Here is a 20,947-nt window from a genome sequence, read left to right as displayed (position 1 = left end):
TCTAGATGAATTAATGGTGCCTGAAGCATTTCCTGCTGCCCATCCCTTGGACTCCCTTGGAGACCCCCGGGCACACTATAGAGCACGTTTTGAAAACCACTGATGCAGTGAGAAGAATCCAAGGCTTGGAGTCAAGACCTGAGATTAGGTTCTACCTGCTGTTATCAGGCTCTGTGACCCTCAGCAGGTGCGCCCTGGGCGTCTATTTCTTGTCAAGAGTCAGACGAGTTCATTGGTTTTCAAACTTTTCGACTTCAAATCCCCAAGTATTCCAGGGAAGAATACCAGGAACTTTTGGAGACTGGGCCCTAGGGAGCATGCTAGCTGAAGAGAAGGAACCCAACAACTTCAAAAGCTGGGGCTCCCCTGTTCATATATAGGAGGAGTTCTGTAATATTTGTTTGAAGAATGAGTACCACTGCTAAAGCAATTTTGACTAGATGCTAAAAATGTATTCAGTTTTAATTGTTCTATAGTTCTTAGAACTTCATTCATTGAACCCCAATAGCAAAAGTAAGAGCATGAATGAAATTCTAAATCTGAGGAAACTAAGAAGTAGAAGTGATCCGGACTATTTACAGGGCGCTGTGCAGTAACCAATGTATATATCAGTATCTCTGATTTCCAGTGAAAAGGCAGAACCTCTGTGACATGAATTTTATTTGAATACTTTGGCTTCTTCATGTTCATGGGCGCATACACTGGCACAATGATAACTAAGTTTGTGGACCAATGAGAAATATTACCATAGGAATATTATATACTTATAATCCGAAGATAAGTAAAATGAACAATTATTTAAATACTGTATGTTGCAGGACTTTTCTTGGTGGTTAGTGATTTCAGAAAATATATCCCTTCCAAAGTAAACATCAATTAAAAGTCTGCATTTATAATTGCTGTTTTGCTATCAGAAGTATATGTGAACTTGGAAGCTCTTGACTTGATTGAGATTTGTTTAGGTAAATGAAGTTTCCATGTTCTCTCTGGAAATAAAGCTTGTAATTAATTCATGGGTCTGTGGGTCTTGTTTATGGCTTGGATTGGTCCTTGGTTTAGTCCGTCTCATTTTCAGCTTGCTAAAAGCAATGAAAACCATATAAATATATGTAACTATATAGGGAGAGTGGCATATCTGTTTATCTGTGGTTTCAGTAATGATTAATATGCAGTAACAAGGACTGATTACCCTTACAAACATCACATGGGATGGGAGCTGAAGGCTGCCCAGTGATTTTTCTCTCCAGTTATATCTCTCTCCCACTATTCAAAACTCCCACTACTGTGTCATTGTTTGTGTGTGTTAAAGTATAGTATTTTCAGTGTCACAGCTGAAATATGTTAGCCTGGAGCAGTATCGCCCGTTAACACTTCTGCGTGGCTTAGTTTTTCAGAGTACTTCCAGAGACTTGGGTCCTGGGGGACTGACACTGGCAATAGTAACAGTCCAATGCGGGATAGAAATCAGTAAGGTCTGCAGCATGGAGGAGGAACGTGCATCCACCTGGAGACCAGAATGGGCGTGCTGGGAACCATGAGCCCTAGTGGGCTGGACAAAGGGCAAGATGTCAATTGAGGGATGCACGTATGGAGGGAAACGCGGAGGCCAAATACTGCATTTTGTGACCTAGTCCAGTGCCTTGTACATAATCCATCTTTAGTAAATGACGGCTGGATCAAATTGTTTTTGTCCTAGACTGGTTTTGGCTAGAACTAAAGTTGAGATTTAATGTTAATGCATTTTAGTTATTAAAAAGATTTTGTATAGATTATTTTCTGAAATCAAATTTCTTATGAAGAGGTGTAATTTCCTGTTTTAAATTTGTTTAGATAATAGATTGTGTACCAAAAGAAAAAAATCTTGTTTAAGAAAAAACACTTCAAATATAAAGCATAAATAACCCTTCCTCTAATCAGACAGCTCCTATTATAGCTACTGAATAACAAGTCTGCTACAAGGACGTCATTTTTCTCATGAATCCGTGTGCACAGCTCTGATTAGAGGAGGTAAAAGATGCACATCTTCTGCAAATGGTAAATTAGACCCAGTGGGGGGAAAAGTGTATTTTATTATGACAGTTTGTATTATGAAAGCTCAGAATAGGCTTCTTTAAAAAAAAAAAAAAAAACCTTAAGAATGTATTTCTTGGTCTCAAATCTCTGTGTTATGGTAACTATTGATATCGGAAAAAAAGTGCATTACGGGCATCTTCCTCCAGTGCTAATATCATTATTGTACTACAAAACATTTTATATCAAGGTCTCCTGAAGAATAACTTTAATAAACATCCTTTCTGTGCTTTTTTTCCTACCCGAGATTTGCTCACATCTGCAGTTTTCAGAATAAGCCCACAGATGTTAGAGCATCTTTGCAAAGTAAAACCAATCAGAAGATAATTCTCAACCAAGGTGCCTTGGTTTATGCCTTGACTCTATTGTTCATTTTCGTCTCTGTTTAGATGCACTCATTTTTAAAAAGATCGTGTCCATATAACATTTCAAAATAAGGTTTTAAAAAGTTTAAAAATATATTGTTATCACCAGACTTATTACAAGGTTTGTGTTAACCTTTTCCTATTCACTTCCAGGGCTACAGCAACACACAGGGGCCAGATTATCTTCAAAGATGCTTTAGCCCAGCAATTGTGTGAACAAGGAGGTAAGAAGGATCTTTTACTACTTCATATTGGTTGTGTCAAAATTATTCATGGTAGGTCCTATGTACTGAGTAAGCATTTCATGGCTATTACTTGATCATATGCTTTGAAAATGAAGTTACTGACCCCTTAAGATATATCTAATAATTATCTTGTTGCTACTTACTAATAAAGATCTGTAGACTTCTGAAGATACTAAGTGTGAGCACAATAAACCAACAGGAAATTTATCTTCTTTTCATAGTTTTTTTTTTTCCTTAATGAATTATGTTTATTTGTCTTAGAAATATGAATCTTAGTAATTTTAGAATTTTACAGAAACATACCTGCTTAATTTTGGAGAAGGAAATGGCAACCCACTCCAGTACTCTTGCCTGGAAAATCCCACGGACTGAGTAGCCTGGGAGGCTACAGTCCCTGGGGTCGTGAAGAGTCGGACACGACTGAGCGACTTCACTTTCACTTTTCACTGTCATGCATTGGAGAAGGAAATGGCAACCCATTCCTGTGTTCTTGCCTGGAGAATCCCGGGGATGGAGGAGCCTGGTGGGCTACTGTCTGTGGGGTCGCACAGAGTCGGACACGACTGAAGCAACTTAGCAGCAGCACCAACCTGTCTAATTTACTACTTAAATTTCTTATTAACTTTGTCAAAAATGTTTATTGCTTTTAATATTTGGTTATGTTATATATGAGCATTGTATAGCATCCATATACTTGTTTCACCGATGTGCACTATTAATTTCAGACGCAGCATCATTTTAGGTACATTAGGTGTATGATAAGTAGTCACATTAAGCTTTGTGACTGCCTCATGTGCATCCAGACTCTCACAAAAGACTTATACCAAAGTCTTATAGATGCACATACATAAATGTATGCATGTGCACGCAATGCAAAGGTAAATACCAAGGTCTATGCCCCCACACAAGTTTATTCCCTCTACCTCTTGAGCTTCTACCCAACTTTGCTTGTGTATTCATTGTTGTATTTACTATTTAACATAGAATTTTCCTCTGAAAAGTGGTGGATATCATCCTTGAGAGACTGAGCTTCGTGAGTATAGGAACCATGCCTTAGTGCTCTTTGCTGTCCCAGAAACTAGCACAGTGCTTAGCATATGAGCCTTTCCAAAAATGTTGATAGGTTGAATACAAGTTTTTCCTCAGCCATACATATATTCCTTAATTTAAGCATCCTGACAATTAATATATTTGAAGCCAGTCTTTGTATATATCATCCCAATTTCACCATCATCATGGACATATTGTCAATTTTTGTTTACAGAGTGATATTTGGGGGAAACTTGTTAACTTAATTATAGTAGTGAATTTAAAGGAAATTTCTACTAATTATCTCTCTGCTGAAGAGACTCTAATGGGTTTAAGAGAGAAATGAGGAAAATTATGTGGGTTTTTGAAAGGCTTAAGAAAGTGCTATTTATTATTTGTAGCAATGTATGTATCAGCAGTATAGCTTTATCTAAGTAATGTGATACTTGATAACTATTACTGGAAAACTTCTGATTGTTTATATAATAACTCAAATTAGAAAATCCCACTCTAATTCTAGCTGCACATATATTATCAGTGTTCTTTGTTTGTTTGAACAGACTTGTATTCTGTGACTTTTGAGAATGGAAGTGTGATAACCTTTGTAGTAGGCTGAAGAAATCTATCACACTATAAATCTTTTTTCAGACTATAAAAGTGTTCATATTACTGAAAATATAGAACACCATATATATTATATGTATGGACAGAATTTTCTGGACAGAAAACTGCATGGAATCAAGAGAAGACAGGTCTAATTTTATTAACATTTATCATTGCCTAAAAACTGATTTATTTTAAGCCTTGGAATTTTGAGCCTCTTCTGTTGTGCATTAATTGTTGGGATTGGATTCATTTGAAATGAAAAGCAAAAAAAAACAAAACAAGAAAAATCAATGGGAAAAAATTCTCAACCAGTCAGGAAAAAAGTGCCTTATATAGTAGTGTTATGCCTGACTATAATTTACATGATAGTAGATGGGTATATTATTAAAAAATGCCTTTCAGCCCAGGACCAGAGGAAAACACTGAGCTTTTTAACAGCACCTAATCAATTGAAATCATATCAATCCATCCAAGATAAGGTGGAAAGAATACTAACAAGAATGATGGCTTCCTGCTGTCAGGAATAATAAGGAAAATAATTGGTGCTATAAAACATATATTTATTTTGGCCCTGTCTACTTCTGATTAAAACATTAATTATATCCTCAAATAAAATAACATAAATTTAACATGTAATAATTTCCTATGCATTGGTGGGGAATAGCCAAGTATTAAAGAGGGTAAAATGACAGTCTCTGTATGCCACAGGACAGTATCTTTCAATCCCAACATACTTGGTAGTTTTTTTTATTTCAGTTAAATTAAGGAATCTCAACAAAGCAAATTTTGCTTTGTGGAGCTTGAGTATAGCTATTATTACAAGATGATTACTGGCTAAGCCATATTAACTATTTTTTATTGAAGTAGAGTTGATTTACAACTGATTTACCATGTTGTGTTAATTTCTGCTATACGACAAAGTGATTCAGTTACACATAAATATATATGGTTTTTCTTATATTCTTTTCCACTATGGTTTATCCCAGGATATTGAATATATTTTCCTGTGCTGTACAGAAAGACCTTATTGTTAGCCATCCTATATATAATAGTTTGCACCTGGTGATTCAGACAGTAAAGAATCTGCCTGCAATGTGGAAGACCCAGGTTCAATCCCTGGGCTGGGAAGATCCTCTGGAGAAGGGCATGGCAATCCACTCTTGCCTGGAATTCTTGCCTGGGGAAATCCATGGACTGAGGAGCCTGATGGGCTATGGTCCATGAAGTCACAAAGGGTTGCACGCGACTGAGCGACTAACACTTTCACTTTCACAAGCATATTTGTTCAAAACGTGAAAGACTCAGAAAACATACTGACAGTGTATTAGAAGATTCCCTCTCTCTCCTGCTTCCCATTAGATCAGGGCCTATCCCCTCCTTGGAGAATTGTGTACTAGCCTCCTCCCTACTTTCCCTGCTCCCACTTTCTCTGTACTCTGTACAGAGCTGCTAATATGGAAATAGGATTCTATCATTACTCTGCTTCAAACCCTCAGTATCTCAATTGGAGGCAATAGTTTATCATTAAGGAAAATCCCTGTTGCTGTACAAGAAGAATTCTTGATAACCTGGCTTCAGTTTTCCTGCCCTGCTTCATTTGTTGCTATCCTTTCATTTCTCTTTAAAATTCCTGGAATGCCTGTCTCCCAATCACCCATGTTATTGGCACTCTATACTCTGTTTTCTTTGTCTGAACGACCATTTTCCATCTTCTTGTCTTCTTTGTCTAGCTCAGGTTTTCAGGTCCTGCTTAGGTATTACCTCCTCCTGAAAAAAAAAAAAAACACAAAACTTAGATCCCTTTTACGGCCCTCTTCGAGCTGGTCTTGGCAACTCTTATGCATGGTGACATAACTCTCAAGGCCCAGTAATAATACAAATGGAAACCCAGTCAGCATTACTGTGTGCCATAATGCCCTCTAAGCACACCACAAACATGGACTTATTTATACTGCAACCCTCTAAAGAAGGAACTGTTATTATCTGCATTTGACTGATGAGGAAGCAAAGATACAGTGAGAATAACTTGGCTAAGATCTCACAGTTAGAAACTGATCGAGCTGACATTAGAGTCCAGGCAGTTTGGCCAATATCCCATGATATTAGCCTTCACATTACATTGCTTTTCAAAGAAGTCTCTTACTTAAGCATGCATTCATTCATTTGATAAGTGATATTTAATACTATAATAAGAACATTAGCACACATGCCTTGTCTGTTGTTAGCTATAGGCTCCTTGAGGGTAAGAACTGGGCTCTTTATTACTAAATCTCTAAAAAGTGAAAGTGAAAGTTGCTCAGCCGTGTCCAACTCTTTGCGACCCCATGGACTGTACAGTCCATTGAATTCTCCAGGCCAGAATACTGGAGTGGATAGCCCTTCCCTGCTCTAGGGGATCTTCCCAATCCAGGGATCAAACAGCTGTCTCCTGCATTGCTGGCAGATTCTTTACCAGCTGAGCCACAAGGGAAGCCTACTGAATCACTAAAGCCTTCCACAATGTCCAGTGGATAGTGGGCACCCAATAAATGTTACTGAATGAATGAACAGTTGAAGTAAAGTGAAATTGGACTTCAACGTATTGGCTCTGAGAAGCTACTTTCCCTCCCACAGGGCTCTCCAGCAGCCTGCTGAGCAGAGAGGCAGGCTGGAGGGCCACCAGCATGTGGATGCCGAGGAGGCAATGTACTCATCCCAGGAGTTCCCCAGAGAAGGGAGGAAGAGAAATGTTACGGATTGTAGGAGCAGGAGAAAGACAGAATTCTGGAGAATAAGCAAGCTTCAGAAATGGGGGTACTAGGGAAAACATTTCAACATGGGAGAGGCATTCAAAAGGGACAGAGGCTTCCAAAAGAATGGAGAGGAGAACAAGAAAGAAGCTTTAGAAATTTTCAATCAACGAGTCATTGGCAATTTAGTGTGAGGATGGTTTCGAGAATGGCCAGACCACACGAGGCAGCCTGGTTGCTTGGAAAGCTCTTGCCTAAGCTTTGGAGTCAGACAGTCAAGGGAAGACAAACTGTTGTGAGTTGAGAAGTAAATGTGAAACATTTTTAAATTTGAGGCTTTGACAAGGGAAACTATTACTTGTTCTTGCTCCCTCCTGCTGTAGCAGGGGCCACAATAAAGACTTGCCTGAAGTAAATAAAAATATAGTTGAGGCTTTGAAAAAATCTAGCATTAAAGGAAAGGAGAGATAGGCCACTGAAGTGGAAAGCAGGTTCAAGGGAAAGATGGATTCTCTCTTTGTCTCTATCTCTTTCTCTCTCTGTCTCTCTGTCTCTTTCAGACAGTATTTATAGACTTTCACTGCCTTGTAAGACTTTCACTGCCTTGTAGAGAGAGACCCATTAGGAGCACACCTAGAGTTGAACAAATTGGATTTAGTACTCATCCCAGAATAGGAGAAGGCAGATATGCAGATGACACCACCCAAATGGCAGATAGCAAGAGGAATTAAAGAGCCTCTTGATGAAGGTGAAAGAGAAGAGTGAAAAAGCTGTCTTAAAACTCAACATTCAGAAAACTAAGATCTTGGCATCCATTCCCATCACTTCATGGCAAATAGATGGGGGGAAAATGGTAGCACTGACAGACTTTGTTTTCTTGGTCTCCAAAATCACTGCGGACAGTGACTGCAGCCATGGAATTAAAAGATGCTTGCTCCTCAGGGAATAAAACTATGAAAACCTAGACAGCATATTAAAAAGCAGAGATATCACTTCAGCGACAAAAGTCTGTATAGTCAAAGCTAGGTTTTTTTCCAGTAGTCATGTATGGATGTGAGAGTTGGACCATAAGGAAAGTTTAGCACTGAAGAATTGATACTTTCAAACTGTGATGTTGCAGAAGACTCTTGAGAGTCCCTTGGACTGCAAGGAAATCAAACCAGTCAACCCTAAAGGAAATCAGTCCTGAATATTCATTGGAAAGACTGATGCTGAAGCTGAAGCTCCAATACTTTGGCCACCTGATGTGAAGAGCTGACTCGTTGGAAAAGCCCCTGATGCTGGGAAATACTGAGGGCAGGAGGAGAAGGGGGCAACAGAGGATGAGATGGTTGGATGGCATCACTGACTCAATAGGCATGAGTTTGAGCAAATGTCGAGAGATAGTGAAGGAGAGGGAAGCCTAGCGTGCTGCAGTCCATGGGGTTGCAAAGAGTCAGACACTTAGACACGAATGAGCGATGAAACAACAACAGCAGCATGATTAGAAAATTATGAAAGCAATTATTATGATTACTTGGGCCTATATTTTATGATTTTGGTTCAAGTTTAAAGAGAAAGAGCTTTGCTCTGAATTGGATATTATCAGCAAGTAGGTGTATTCTGTGATTGAGGATCTCAATAAGTCTTCTCCAAAGGGAAAGCAGAGCAGAGTCAGGCTAAGGCTGTAATTGATAAAGAAGCAGCAGTCACTTCTATCAGCCAGGAGAGAGGGACGCACGGTATATTGTGAGTTGGACAGTGTTCTGGTTGTGCTCACAGTCAGGTGTGATTACAGAGTGGTCCTGTGTGTGTCTTGACCCGCCATGATTACAGAGTGGCTTTGTCTGAAGCTGATGTTCTGTGAGCTTCTTTCTGTTTGCCAGAAGAGCACCACGGCCCAGCTGTGAGTGCCAGGCCAGCTTCTGAATGTCAAGGGCTGCTTTTCCTTTCTTGAGGCCTGGGGGAGGATGATGCTAATAGGCGGTCATTGTCTTTTGGGTTTAGGCTTTAGGAGGATTTTTGAATCAGAAAAGTAGGTCTAGATCCAGGTTTTGTGTTACCATACTCTCTAGAATCTCTGGCACAAAACACCAGCTCAGTAAATGAGAAGGGAAGGCGTCTTGCTGGAACAAAATTGTATCCGGGGTCAGCCAGTAGGTAATAAAAAGACTAAGTAGATAAGTGTGGTAAGATTACAGATGTTTATTTTTTTTTCTTCGAAGTTATCTGCATTTTCTATTTTTTATAGTGAGTTTTAGTATTATTCAGGTTGTAGTGTTTAAGTTTATCACCAAAATAACAAATATAAGGTTATACTTATGAAGGAGGGGGAAAACTGTTGAGGCGAGTGGAAAATATCATTTCCAGGAACTGAAGGAAAATTCTGAATTATAACTCCCATGTCTCTTCTTCTGTGAGGTCTTTCCTGGCTTCTATAATGTGATTGGTCCATGTTGTCATGATTATTTGTTTAAATACTCAAGTCTGTCTCCTCACCCTTACTTGAAGCTTCCTAAATCCAGCAACCATGACTTAATTTTTTGTTTTTCTTAATATCTAACAATGTTTGGCATAAAGAAGACACTCTCTAAATGTTTGCTGACCTTATACTTTATACATTTGAAAAATCTGTCTCTCCTGAAAAAGTCTTTAACTCTGAACTTTTGCTATAAAGCACCATGAGGCAGTGTGGCTATTACCAAAGCGATGTTCCTTATACTGACCTGGGTTGAAATTATGAATTGTTGCACTAAGAAATCTGAAAACTGTTCACAGATTTTCATCTAAAAACTAATGAGTCCTCTGAATGCTCTTGGACATAACCAGGTTTGGGGATTTTATGTCTTTACCTTGAATCCCAGGGTCCTATATCCAGTTGAATTCTGCTGACAGTTGTAGTGCAGATGAGGAAGCAGAGTTTTCTCATTTCCAGTCTGGGGTGGAGGTAGGCAGGTGGCAGGTTGTATACTCCCAATTGTTTTAGAAAGTGGAAGATGCTTAGGTTCATCCACCAGCAGTAGAAAATAAAGCAGGGAATTCATTTAACATTCAATACTCAACAAGGATTATTGAATGCCTACTATGTACCAGACTAAGCTAGATCTTGGGATATAATAGTGAACGGAGCAAAGATCCCTGCTTTACTAAAGCCTACATTGTAGTGGAGAGGATAGACAGTTTACATGAGATATAATAAATGCCCCCTTCATGGATCACAGACTTGCTGTCTAATCATCTCATCCTCTGCCACCCCCATCCTCCTGTTGTCTTCAATCTTTCCCAGCATCAGTGTCTTTTCCAATGAGTCCGCTTTTAGCATCAGGTGGCCAAAGTACTGGAGCTTCAGCTTTAGCATCAATCCATCCATAAATATTCAGTGTTGATGTCCTTTAGAATTGACTGGTTTGGTCTCCTTGCAGTACAAGGGACTCTCAAGAGTCTCCTCCAGCAACACAATTAGAAAGTATCAGTCCATCAGTGTTCAGTGAAAACTCCAGGATATAGTGAAGAACAGAGGAGCCTAGCATGCTGCAGTCCACAAAAAGTTGGACGTGACTTAGCGACTGAACAACAACAATATAATAAACGAGTAAATGTGACACTGTGTTAGAAAGTAGCAAGTGCTATAGGGAAAAAAAAGAAGATCTAAAAATAGGGCAGAGTAAGATAACAGAGTTGGGTGGAGGGGGGAAAGGCAGGCTACAATTTTAAATAGGGTGGCAGATAGGTCAGGCAGTCCTCACTAAGGAGATAACGTTATAGCAAAGACCAAGAAAATATCTGCGAAATTGTCCAAAAATGTCGTTAGGTGATTTTAAAGACAGATATGGTAGTGTTTTGTTAACTACAATTCTCAGTCTCATCTCAGTTCAGTCGCTCAGTCGTGTCTGACTCTTTGTGACCCCATGGAGTGCAGCACGCTGGCTTCCCTGTCCATCACCAACTCCCAGAGCTTGCACAAATTCATATCCATTGAGTCAGTGATGCCATCCAAACATTCATCCTCTGTCGTCCCCTTCTCCTCCTGTCTTCAATCTTTCCCAGCTTCAGGGTCTTTTCAAATGAGTCAAAAAAATAAAGTCTGTCACTATTTCCATTGTTTCCCCATCTATTTGCCATGAAGTATTGGAACCAGATGCCATGATCTTAGTTTTCTGAATGTTGAGTTTAAGCCAGCTTTTTCTTTCATAGATATTTACTTTTCACTTGCTTCATCAAGTTAAATTCATGACTTGACTTTAAATCTGAGTAAAATTGCATTTTAAAGACATCCACCCAGTTGCCTGTCTTAGTAACTTCAAAACATATGCAAAGATTTATCTTGTTTTACTCTGGAAAGAGTAAAACTTTTATATATCATCATGAAGTGTGTAAAACCTTGTGAGGTCAGATATTAACCAAAATATGATTATATGGCTGAGAGTTGAATTTTTTGAGTATTTGAAAATGGAAAAAAATGGATTTCATAGCAAATTCAACTCAGAAATAGCTGTATAATAGTTTTTTTCTGCATTACTGCAAATTCAGTCACTTTCATGAACAAATCTTTTCAGTATATAAGGTTGCTTGAGTCACAATTGGGTAGCTAACAGTTGACAATGAAAAATCATACAGCAAAGATTCCAACATACGTTTGTATTGTCTTGGTGCTCAGCCTTCTTTGTGGTCCAACTCACATCCATACATGACTACTGGAAAAATCATAGCCTTGACTACATGGACCTTTGTTGGCAAAGTAATGTCTCTGCTTTTTAATATGCTTTCTAGTTTAGTCATAGCTTTTCTTCCAAGGAGCAAGCGTCTGTTAATTTCATGGCTACAGTCACCATCTGCAGTGATTCTGGAGCCCAGAAAATAAAATCTGTCACTGTTTATTTTCTTTTCTAAAGTCTGTCACGATTTATTTTCACTGTGAACTACTATTAGAGGTGATCAAAGCAAAACATTTAGGCCATTTCAGAATTGACTGAAAACCTGAAAGGAAATAGAAGAAATCAGTATTTTGCAGAAATGACTATCAAAGAGTCTACAAAGAGCTGCTACAGACCTAATCCATACCCCTCAGAGTCATACAGAAAGAGTCTGCTGAAAATGTTAATGAATGTCTTATATACAGACTGGGATTGAGGAATAATATTTGAATTTACACTCCTGATCCTGGATCTCTAGTTGCCTTATGTGTAGATTAGCAGTGAAGCCAGGAAAGTTAACTTGACAAACCGTATACCTCTTATAAGTGGCGTGTGTTGTGTTATGTGCAGCGTTATATGGCTTCATTTGTGTCTGACTCTGTGACCCCATGTATTGTAGCCTACCAGGTTCCTCTGTCCATGGGATTCTTCAGGCAAGAATACTGGAGTGGGTTGCCATGCCCTCCTCCAGGGGGTCTTTCTGACCCAGGGATTGAACCTGAGTCTCTTGTGGCTCCTGCATTGGCAGGCTCGTTCTTTACCACTGGAGCCACATGAGAAGCCCATAAGTGGCAGGGTTAGAATCCAGATCTCTGGCTGGCCTCAAGATTGATTCTGTTTTACCAAATAGATTCTTTCTTTTCATTTATTTCTATTAGTTGGAGGCTAATTACTTTACAATATTGTAGTGGGTTTTGTCATACATTGACATGAATCAGCCATGGATTTACATGTATTCCCCATCCCGACCCCCCCTCCCACCTCCCTCTCTACCCAATCCCTCTGAGTCTTCCCAGTGCACCAGGCCCAAGCACTTGTCTCATGCATCCAACCTGGGCTGGTGATCTGTTTCACTATAGATGATATACATGTTTCGATGCTGTTCTCTCGAAACATCCCACCCTCGCCTTCTCCCACAGAGTCCAAAAGTCTGTTCTGTACATCTGTGTCTCTTTTTCTGTTTTGCATATAGGGTTATCATTACCAGCCTATTATACAGAGTGAAGTAAGCCAGAAAGATAAAGAACATTACAGCATACTAACACATATATATGGAATTCAAATAGATTCTTAAATTTTAAAAAGCCAACATTAAAAACCCTTGGGAGGCACTACTTCAAAAAACAAGATCGCTACTGCTGCCTTAATTCCCTGAACACCTAGAAGAGAACACACACTTTTGAGCCCTTGTGAAACAAAAGTGGCAAGTGTGAAGGGGATATGAGTATATCAGCATGGTCACTGCTGATCCAGCCGTGAACACAGATCACGGTGGAGGCGGGGGCAGGGAGATTACAGTGTGTATGTATATTCATTGGCCTGTGTGCTTCTTGGCATAGCCTCTTCAAACATACACATCGATTATTTAGCAAGGCCAGATGGCAGACTTGGCCTCCAGTAATCGTGCCTTCTCGTACCCCCAAAGGGTGCATGCCATTTATAAACCATGCTGGAATTCTCTGTTGTTGGGTTGATGGAAGTGGATGTAACCAAAGGCAAATGTTTTATGTCAGGAGGAAAGGGGTCAGGCTTACAGTTGGAGCAGTAAACCTTGGCTACCTTCTGCCAGGCACAGCAGTTTTTCTGCTGTTCATCACCCTCAGAACAGTGACGGGTGTGGGACTACATTCTCTGAGGGCCATTGAATCATGGTGGTGGGCATATGTGTATTTATTTCATTCAGACCTGAACTCAGGAATTCTTTAATCTTTTTTAGTAAGAATTGGCTAAAGTTTATTTAAACTGTGAAATAGAGAAGATTAAAAAGTTCAGTAAGTAAGTCTATAAAGGGAATGAGGTGATTCTTTTAACCTCTCAATGTGAGGTGATGGTTATGTTCCTTAGTTTGATTGTGGTAATTATTTTAAGATGAATATGTATATACATCAAAGCATCGAGTTGTATTTCTTAATATATGCAATTTTTATTTATCAATTATATCTCAGTAAAGCCGAGGAAAAAAGAATACCTTTTATACCCAAATATTATATGAATTGTAGGTCAGATCTGCTGAAATTTTCCATTGGCTATCCTTGAGTGCTCAGTAACTTATATTACTAAATGCCTTTCCAGTATCTTCAAATGCAATTTTTTTTTATTAATTCAGAAAAAACAAGTAAAAATTGACTAATAGTCAGAATTGAGTTTTACCATATGCATTAGATTGATAAGTGAAAAGTAATGAATGATGTATTTCACTTGAATGTGCCCAGTGATAAAACTTCTGCTAGCTAAAGACATCTGTTTTCCCCATGGCTATTTTGTAGTTTACATTTCAGTTTAGCAGTTCCAACTGCTATTCCTGAGATTCTGCATTTTGTAATTTACAAACGAAGAGAACCGAATTAGGATGTTCTGTAAAATCATACAGGATCCCCCAGTCTTTCTTCAAGGTCTTACAAACTACCCAATAGGGGAAAGAACTGATGTCCTCCTGGGGTGTTGGCTGGCAAAATGTGTCCCTAAGTGATCCTGACAACAGACAAGATTAAGGGAATGATGAAGAGAGAACTCATTGGGGCCACAGTAAAATTCCTTGCTACTGGCTCTAGATGGGTCTGACTCCTTTTTTAATTTCCTGAAGAATGGTGTTTTGGGCTGATGCTGTTTATGCTAAGATGATTGAACATAGATTTAAACAACCTTCTTTTCAGTTCTCAGGGCTATATACATTCCCTCTTGACAGCTTTATCTAGTCCAAAGTCAAAATATCAAGATTTATGCCCGAGAAGAATTTGACATTGAGTTCTTTTGGATGCCTACAGAAATACACTTTCTACTCAAGCTGCTATCTAATCTGCTAGAGTCCCCCATATTTTGAAGGAAAAAACTAGGATTGGATCTATATAATCACTTAGGAGAGAGCAAAGCTGTTGTAAACACATATAAATTACAATTTTATTTTAGCTCTTGTGAAATATTATTTCATGTAACTTATTAATCTAATCTTACTTTTACATTTGAAGATTCAGTTGTTTAATGTAACCATCAATACAGATTCTCATAATTTTATTTGTAAGCATTGGAATTCATTAATGTTAATTCATGCACATTATTCTGTGTCCCCTATGGACATATGTGGAACATTATACCAGACGCATGAGAATTGAGTGGCAATATAAGGCAGTTTCACATCCTGTTCATAAATAGCTTATAATATAGATATTATTAGTCCAAATATAGAAGAGAAAGACCAAAACACATTTACAGAAAAAACATAAACTCAGTGGAATGGCATTCCCCTCTTCTCCTCTGAGACCTGAGTCAACAGTTTTGCCTTCTCTTTCCCATCTTCTCAGCCTTTTCCTCTTCACCATCCCCTCCTCCTCAGTGTTTAAACAGGCCAAAGCCACTGCTGTTCTGAGCAGGAATTCGCTGTCTAAATGCGAGTACTTCTCTGACCATCATTCTTTCTCACAGTCTAGCTTCTTGAAAGGGTAGCGTGTGTTCTCAGGCTTTCCTGCTAACCGTGCCACCTGACCTCTCCTGCCAACTCTCTATGGTAACAGTCACCCTCCAGGTCATCAATAACCCAGTAGGTGCCAACCAATCCAAAGGACTCTGATCATCACCCTACCTGACTTCCTTGCTCCTTCTCAGTTTCCTTAATGAGTTATCAAACTTCCCATGGATATATTCTGGAGTTGGGAGTGGTCTGTCTAGTGACTTATTTTAGACTTGTTTATATTGTCGCTGGTGATCTCACTCACACCTGTGATTTTCATCTCCTGAGCTCTGTGCATCTGCCTGGTGCTTACTCAGAGAGTCTGTAACGCAGAGTGGTTGAGAGAAGAGAGTTTGGCGCTATGTACCCTGGGTTCCAATTTCTAATTTGGTACTTTCTAATCTTTCAAAGCTTTGAGTCCCTAACTGTAAAATAGAGAAAATAATAGTACCTACATTTTTGGTTATCCCATACCGTTCCCAAGATCCTGGCACAATATTCTATGTCCAGAAGAAACATAGTGAAGTCGTGAGAATTAAATACAGTAAAGATGTGCATAGCACACTGGCTAGCATGTAAATACCCTGTAAATTTTAGCTGTTGTTATTGTTCACCATTCAGAAAATTAAGATCATGGCATCTGTTCCCATCACTTCATGGCAAATAGATGGGGAAACAATGGAAACAGTGGCTGACTTTATTTTGGGGGGCTCCAAAGTCACTGCAGATGGTGATTGCAGACATGAAATTAAAAGATGTTTACTCCTTGGAAGGAAAGTTATGACCAACCTAGACAGCATATTAAAAAGCAGAGACATTACTTTGTCAACAAAGGTCCATCCAGTCAAGGCTATGGTTTTTCCAGTGGTCATGTATGGATGTGAGAGTTGAACTATAAAGAAAGCTGAGCACCGAAGAATTGATGCTTTTGAACTGTGGTGTTGGAGAAGACTCTTGAGAGTCCCTTGGACTGCAAGGAGATCCAACCAGTCCATCCTAAAGGAGATCAGTCCTGGATGTTCATTGGAAGGACTGATGTTGAAGCTGAAACTCCAAGACTTTGGCCACCTGATGCGAAGAGCTGACTCATTTGAAAAGACCCTGATGCTGGGAAAGATTGAGGGCAGGAGGAGAAGGGGACGACAGAGGATGAAATGTTTGGATGGCATCACCGACTCAATGGACATGGGTTTGGGTGGACTTCGGGAGTTGGTGATGGACAAGGAAGCCTGGCGTGTTGCGGTTCATGGGGTCACAAAGAGTCAGACATGACTGAGCGACTGAACTGACTGATTGTTATTGTTTAGCTTCCCAGGTGGCACTAGCAGTAAAGAACCCGCCTGCCAGTGCAGGAGGCTTAAGAGACCTGGGTTTGATCCCTTGGTGGGAAGATCCCTTGGAGGAAAGCATGGCAACTCACTCCAGTATTCTTGCCTGGAGAATCCCATGGACAGAGGAACCTGGTAGACTACAATCGATAGTGTCCCGAACAGTTAGACACGACCAAAGTGACTTAGCATACATGCACACATTGTTATTCTTACTAGACACTGACATTTGGATTCCATAGATACCTTGAACTCAGTATATACTAAAATGAATTTGACATTTCCCCCAAATTGGTCTCCTTCATTGCATTCTGGTCAGTGACATATTCAACCCAGTCACTAAACAGAGACCTAAGTAGTATTTCTTTCCTCATTCTTTCATCCATGTGTACACTTAATGTGTCTAAGACCAAGTTATTTTATCTTTTTAATATCTCTTGAACCAATTCTTTTCTTTGTGTACCTATAGCTAATCTTTGGTTCAAGTCTTCCATACATCTATGAAAGTATTCTTCAATAAAAACCTAATTTTTTCCTCCCAGCGTCAATTCCTGTAACTGCCTTCATTTGCTGTGTTGAACCTGCTTTTAAGGCCCTACATGATCTGACCCTGCCTCTCTTTCCAACCTCATCTCTGCATGTATGCTCTCTTCATCCTTCCCACCCTCACCTAAAAGCAAACTCTCTACTTTAGCCTTAACCAAACATGCCATCCTGTCTAAGCCAGTTTCTTTCCCCAGAATCCACTTCTTATATTACTGATGAAGTTGCACTCATCCTTAAAGATCCAGTTTAAATCTCTTCTCCTTCATCATTTTTATTTTTATCCCTAATCATCTTATACTTATGTATTAAAGTTAGTTTACCTTATTGCATTGTCATGTGTTAATTTCTACATGTATTTCCTCCTGCACTTTGAAACCCTTGGTCAAGCAGATATTGGATCATTTTTACATTCCTAGAATCTGACACAGTGTCTGGCACTTAGTCGGTACTCAGAGATTAGTTGAAGGAATGAATGACCCATATAGAACAGGTGTAGCTTTCCCAGATTGTCTAATTACTTTTGTTTCTTTAATTGCCAGCCAACATTCATTTCCTATATCCCCAGAACAGTTTTTACAATCGTACTTAAACATTGTGCACTTCTTTTGCATTGCATTTTGGACTTTATTAGGAATCGCCCTACTCAGTCCATGGTTGGATGAATATTATTTTAAATGATGTTCATTGCATTGCACAGTGTATCCTTTCTAAGAAGCCACAGGAAAAACTTCTTTTAAGTCTCTATATGTGAAATAGCCACCCTCTTCTGAGCAATGTGTGTGCTTTTCTTGTATAAACTCTTCAACTTATGTAACTTTTTAGTTTCAGAACCAAACTTAAGACATCAGAGTATGCATCTTGCATATTTATCTCCACTGAATGTATTTTTCCTATCCTGATTTGATATTACCCTTCTCCATGTTACTGTCTTGTTTGATTGCCTTTCTTTGTTAGCTGCCTAACATCTATTTTATAAAAAGTGAGTTGTACAATTTATCCTCAGCTACATAAAGGAAAGTGAAAAGCTAAAATGAAGACACTGACATTTGTACAAGTAACTAAGAGGGAAGGGAACAGAGGAAAACATTAGAAGTTTCTAACAGCAACAGTTTGAGCAATAATATCTTACTGATGTTATCCATAACCAATCATCTAACCTTTTTGGAGCAACTGTGTGCCAGATATTGGTAGGCATGGGGGTGCAGAGATATACAAATTAAGTCTCTGCTCACAGGAGCTCACAGTCTTGTCAACTCTAATTTCCATTCTGGCCTTTAGGATTATGTCTGAGATACAGAGAGGATCAGTTCAGTTCAGTCCCTCAGTCGTGTCTAACTCTTTGTGACCCATGGACTGTAGCATGCCAGGCTTTTCTGTCTATCACCACCCCCCTGAGCTTGCTCAAACTCATGTCCATCGAGTTGGTGATGCCATCCAAACATCTCATCCTCTGTCGTGCTCTTCTCCTCCTGCCTTCAATCTTTCTCAGCATCAGGGTCTTTTCCAAGGAGTCAGTTCTTGGCATCAGGTGGCCAAAGTATTGGATTTTCAGCTTCAGCATCAGTCCTTCCAATGAATATTCAGGACTGATTTCCTTTAGGATTGACTGGTTTGAACTCCTTGCAGTCCAAGGGACTCTCAGGAGTCTTCTCCAACACCACAGTTCAAAAGCACCAATTCTTCAGTGCTCAGCTTTCTTTATGGTCCAACTCTCACATTCATACATGACTACTGGGAAAACCATAGCTTGACTAGACAGACCTTTGAGGATACCCTTTCCAAAAAGGACACATTCCCCAGCCCACAAGAAATAACTTTTAGTTAGAATATAGACTAAGCTTCTTTGGCATATGCTTAAACTGCAGGTGGCATAAATGCCTAGAAGTGTATTTATTTCTCAGTAATAAAGCAATCCGGAGGTAGACTGTCCAGGATTGGTGGAGTGGCTCTCTGTGTACAGCACATAGCTTCCATATCCAGGGACCATGTCCTTACAGCATGATGGGTAGAGGGTCAAGAAGCATGCCCACTCCTTTGAAGGGCACTACGCGGCTCTGAAAGTCGCCCGCATCACTTCTGTTCACCTTCCGACAAGCAGAACTTAATTCCTTTGCCACAGAAGCTGCAGGGGACACTATCAAATATACCTTTAACTGGGGGCTGCTGTCCAGTGGAAATACAGAAGGGAAGAATAGATATCAAGAGACCTCTAACAAATTTCTACTAACAGTAGCAAGAAGGTTTCTTCTTGTTTCTGTTCTTCTTATTAGTGATATTAGTATTGTTGTTATTGTTGTTGTTATTATTATTATTGAATGATGGTGATTCTAATGATTTTTCTGCCCCTCTGAACATTATTTAAAGGCCATATATTGTCAGGCTAAAGGTTACTTTATGGTTGCACTTCCTGTCCTCTGCCCCATCTATGAACTTCATCTCTTAAAGTTCTCAAAGATCTAACTTTTTTAAATTAATTTATTTATTTTAATTGAAGGCTAATTACTTTACAATATTGTAGTGGTTTTTGCCGTACATTGACATGAATCAGCCATGGGTATACAAGATCTAAGATTTTTTTTAAATTATTACATAGTAGTAGTATTTTTAAAAAATAGCAATTCACCAGCGATTCAGATGTTACATTGTTCTACATTCTGATTTTTCACTTAAAACTTTTTTTCATATCATAAGCCAAGTATATGAGAAAGTACATGAGTCTACCCCCAGAAAAGGTAAAGCAAGACAATGAGTCACAGGTTTTAGTGTATAAGATCCCATTATTGACAGTGCCTAGAAGTCTTACCGAAAGAGTTCTCTGTTCCCCAGTTGTAGGTTACAAAATTATTTTTTAGTTTTGCTCCTATTTCATATATTTTAGAATATTAGTGATGATAAATTGTTATGAGACACAAATCAAATTGAGATGGGAAATAGGAGAGGAAGGGAAGAGAAAAATGCTTTCTAATATTGCTGATTCTTTGTATAATTTAATGATCTTTAAATATTAAATAATCTTTTATATTGATCATAAGTATATTCCTGAATATACAGAGAACTATTTTCACTCTAAATTTATAACATTTTTGGAAGCTTAATTATCATATTTGAAGGTCAAATGGTGCTTTATTGCAATAAAATACAAAAAAGTAATAAAGAAATTATTCCTGGGGAGATGAAAGTCTAGGTTCATAGCTCATTAAATGGTAACTTCACAGACCGTGTCTAATTTGTCATATTTAGCTTTGGAAGTTTCATACATTTGAATTTCAAATTAGGTGAAGAGATACCTGAGGCAAAACTACCTAGAGCCTTTGAATTCTAAAATGATTCAGGAGCTATAGTTCCCATAACCCAATACCTGTGTTTGTAAAAAATTCCTAGCATCATCTGTATAGTGCTTGCCTGATTCAAAGATTTAAAAAAATAATCAATGATATTAACACAAAGTTCATTAACCACTCCCTCAATTCATTTTCAGACAACCCTTTCTTTTTCTTCCCACCATATTGAAATTGCCATCCTTTGCAGTAAATAATTTATTGAACGTGTTGACTGAAAAAAATTTTGGAGTCACATGGTTACTCAAAAGTTTCCTTCTCAAAATAAGTCATTTGAAAGAAAAACACTTGTGAAAAGAACAGCTTTTGGAGGAATTAAATGCAACCCCATTCTTTCTAATGTGTTTATTCTAG

At 38.8% G+C, this 20,947-nt stretch overlaps 1 protein-coding gene across 1 annotated transcript in view; it reads left to right on the top strand.

Annotated features, from left to right (window-relative positions):
- Positions 1-20,947, top strand: part of RELN (reelin) — a 536,272-nt gene that overhangs the window by 221,923 nt on the left and 293,402 nt on the right. The window contains exon 4 of the mRNA XM_061165186.1: positions 2,589-2,659. Coding sequence (XP_061021169.1) covers positions 2,589-2,659 — 71 coding nt within the window. The remainder of the gene's footprint in view (positions 1-2,588; positions 2,660-20,947) is intronic.

This window comes from Dama dama, chromosome 18 (genome assembly GCF_033118175.1).
Source record: "Dama dama isolate Ldn47 chromosome 18, ASM3311817v1, whole genome shotgun sequence".
Taxonomy (NCBI): Eukaryota; Metazoa; Chordata; class Mammalia; order Artiodactyla; family Cervidae; genus Dama; species Dama dama.
The sequence above is the reverse complement of the archived record's forward strand: the minus strand, read 5'-3'. Positions and strand labels throughout refer to the sequence as shown.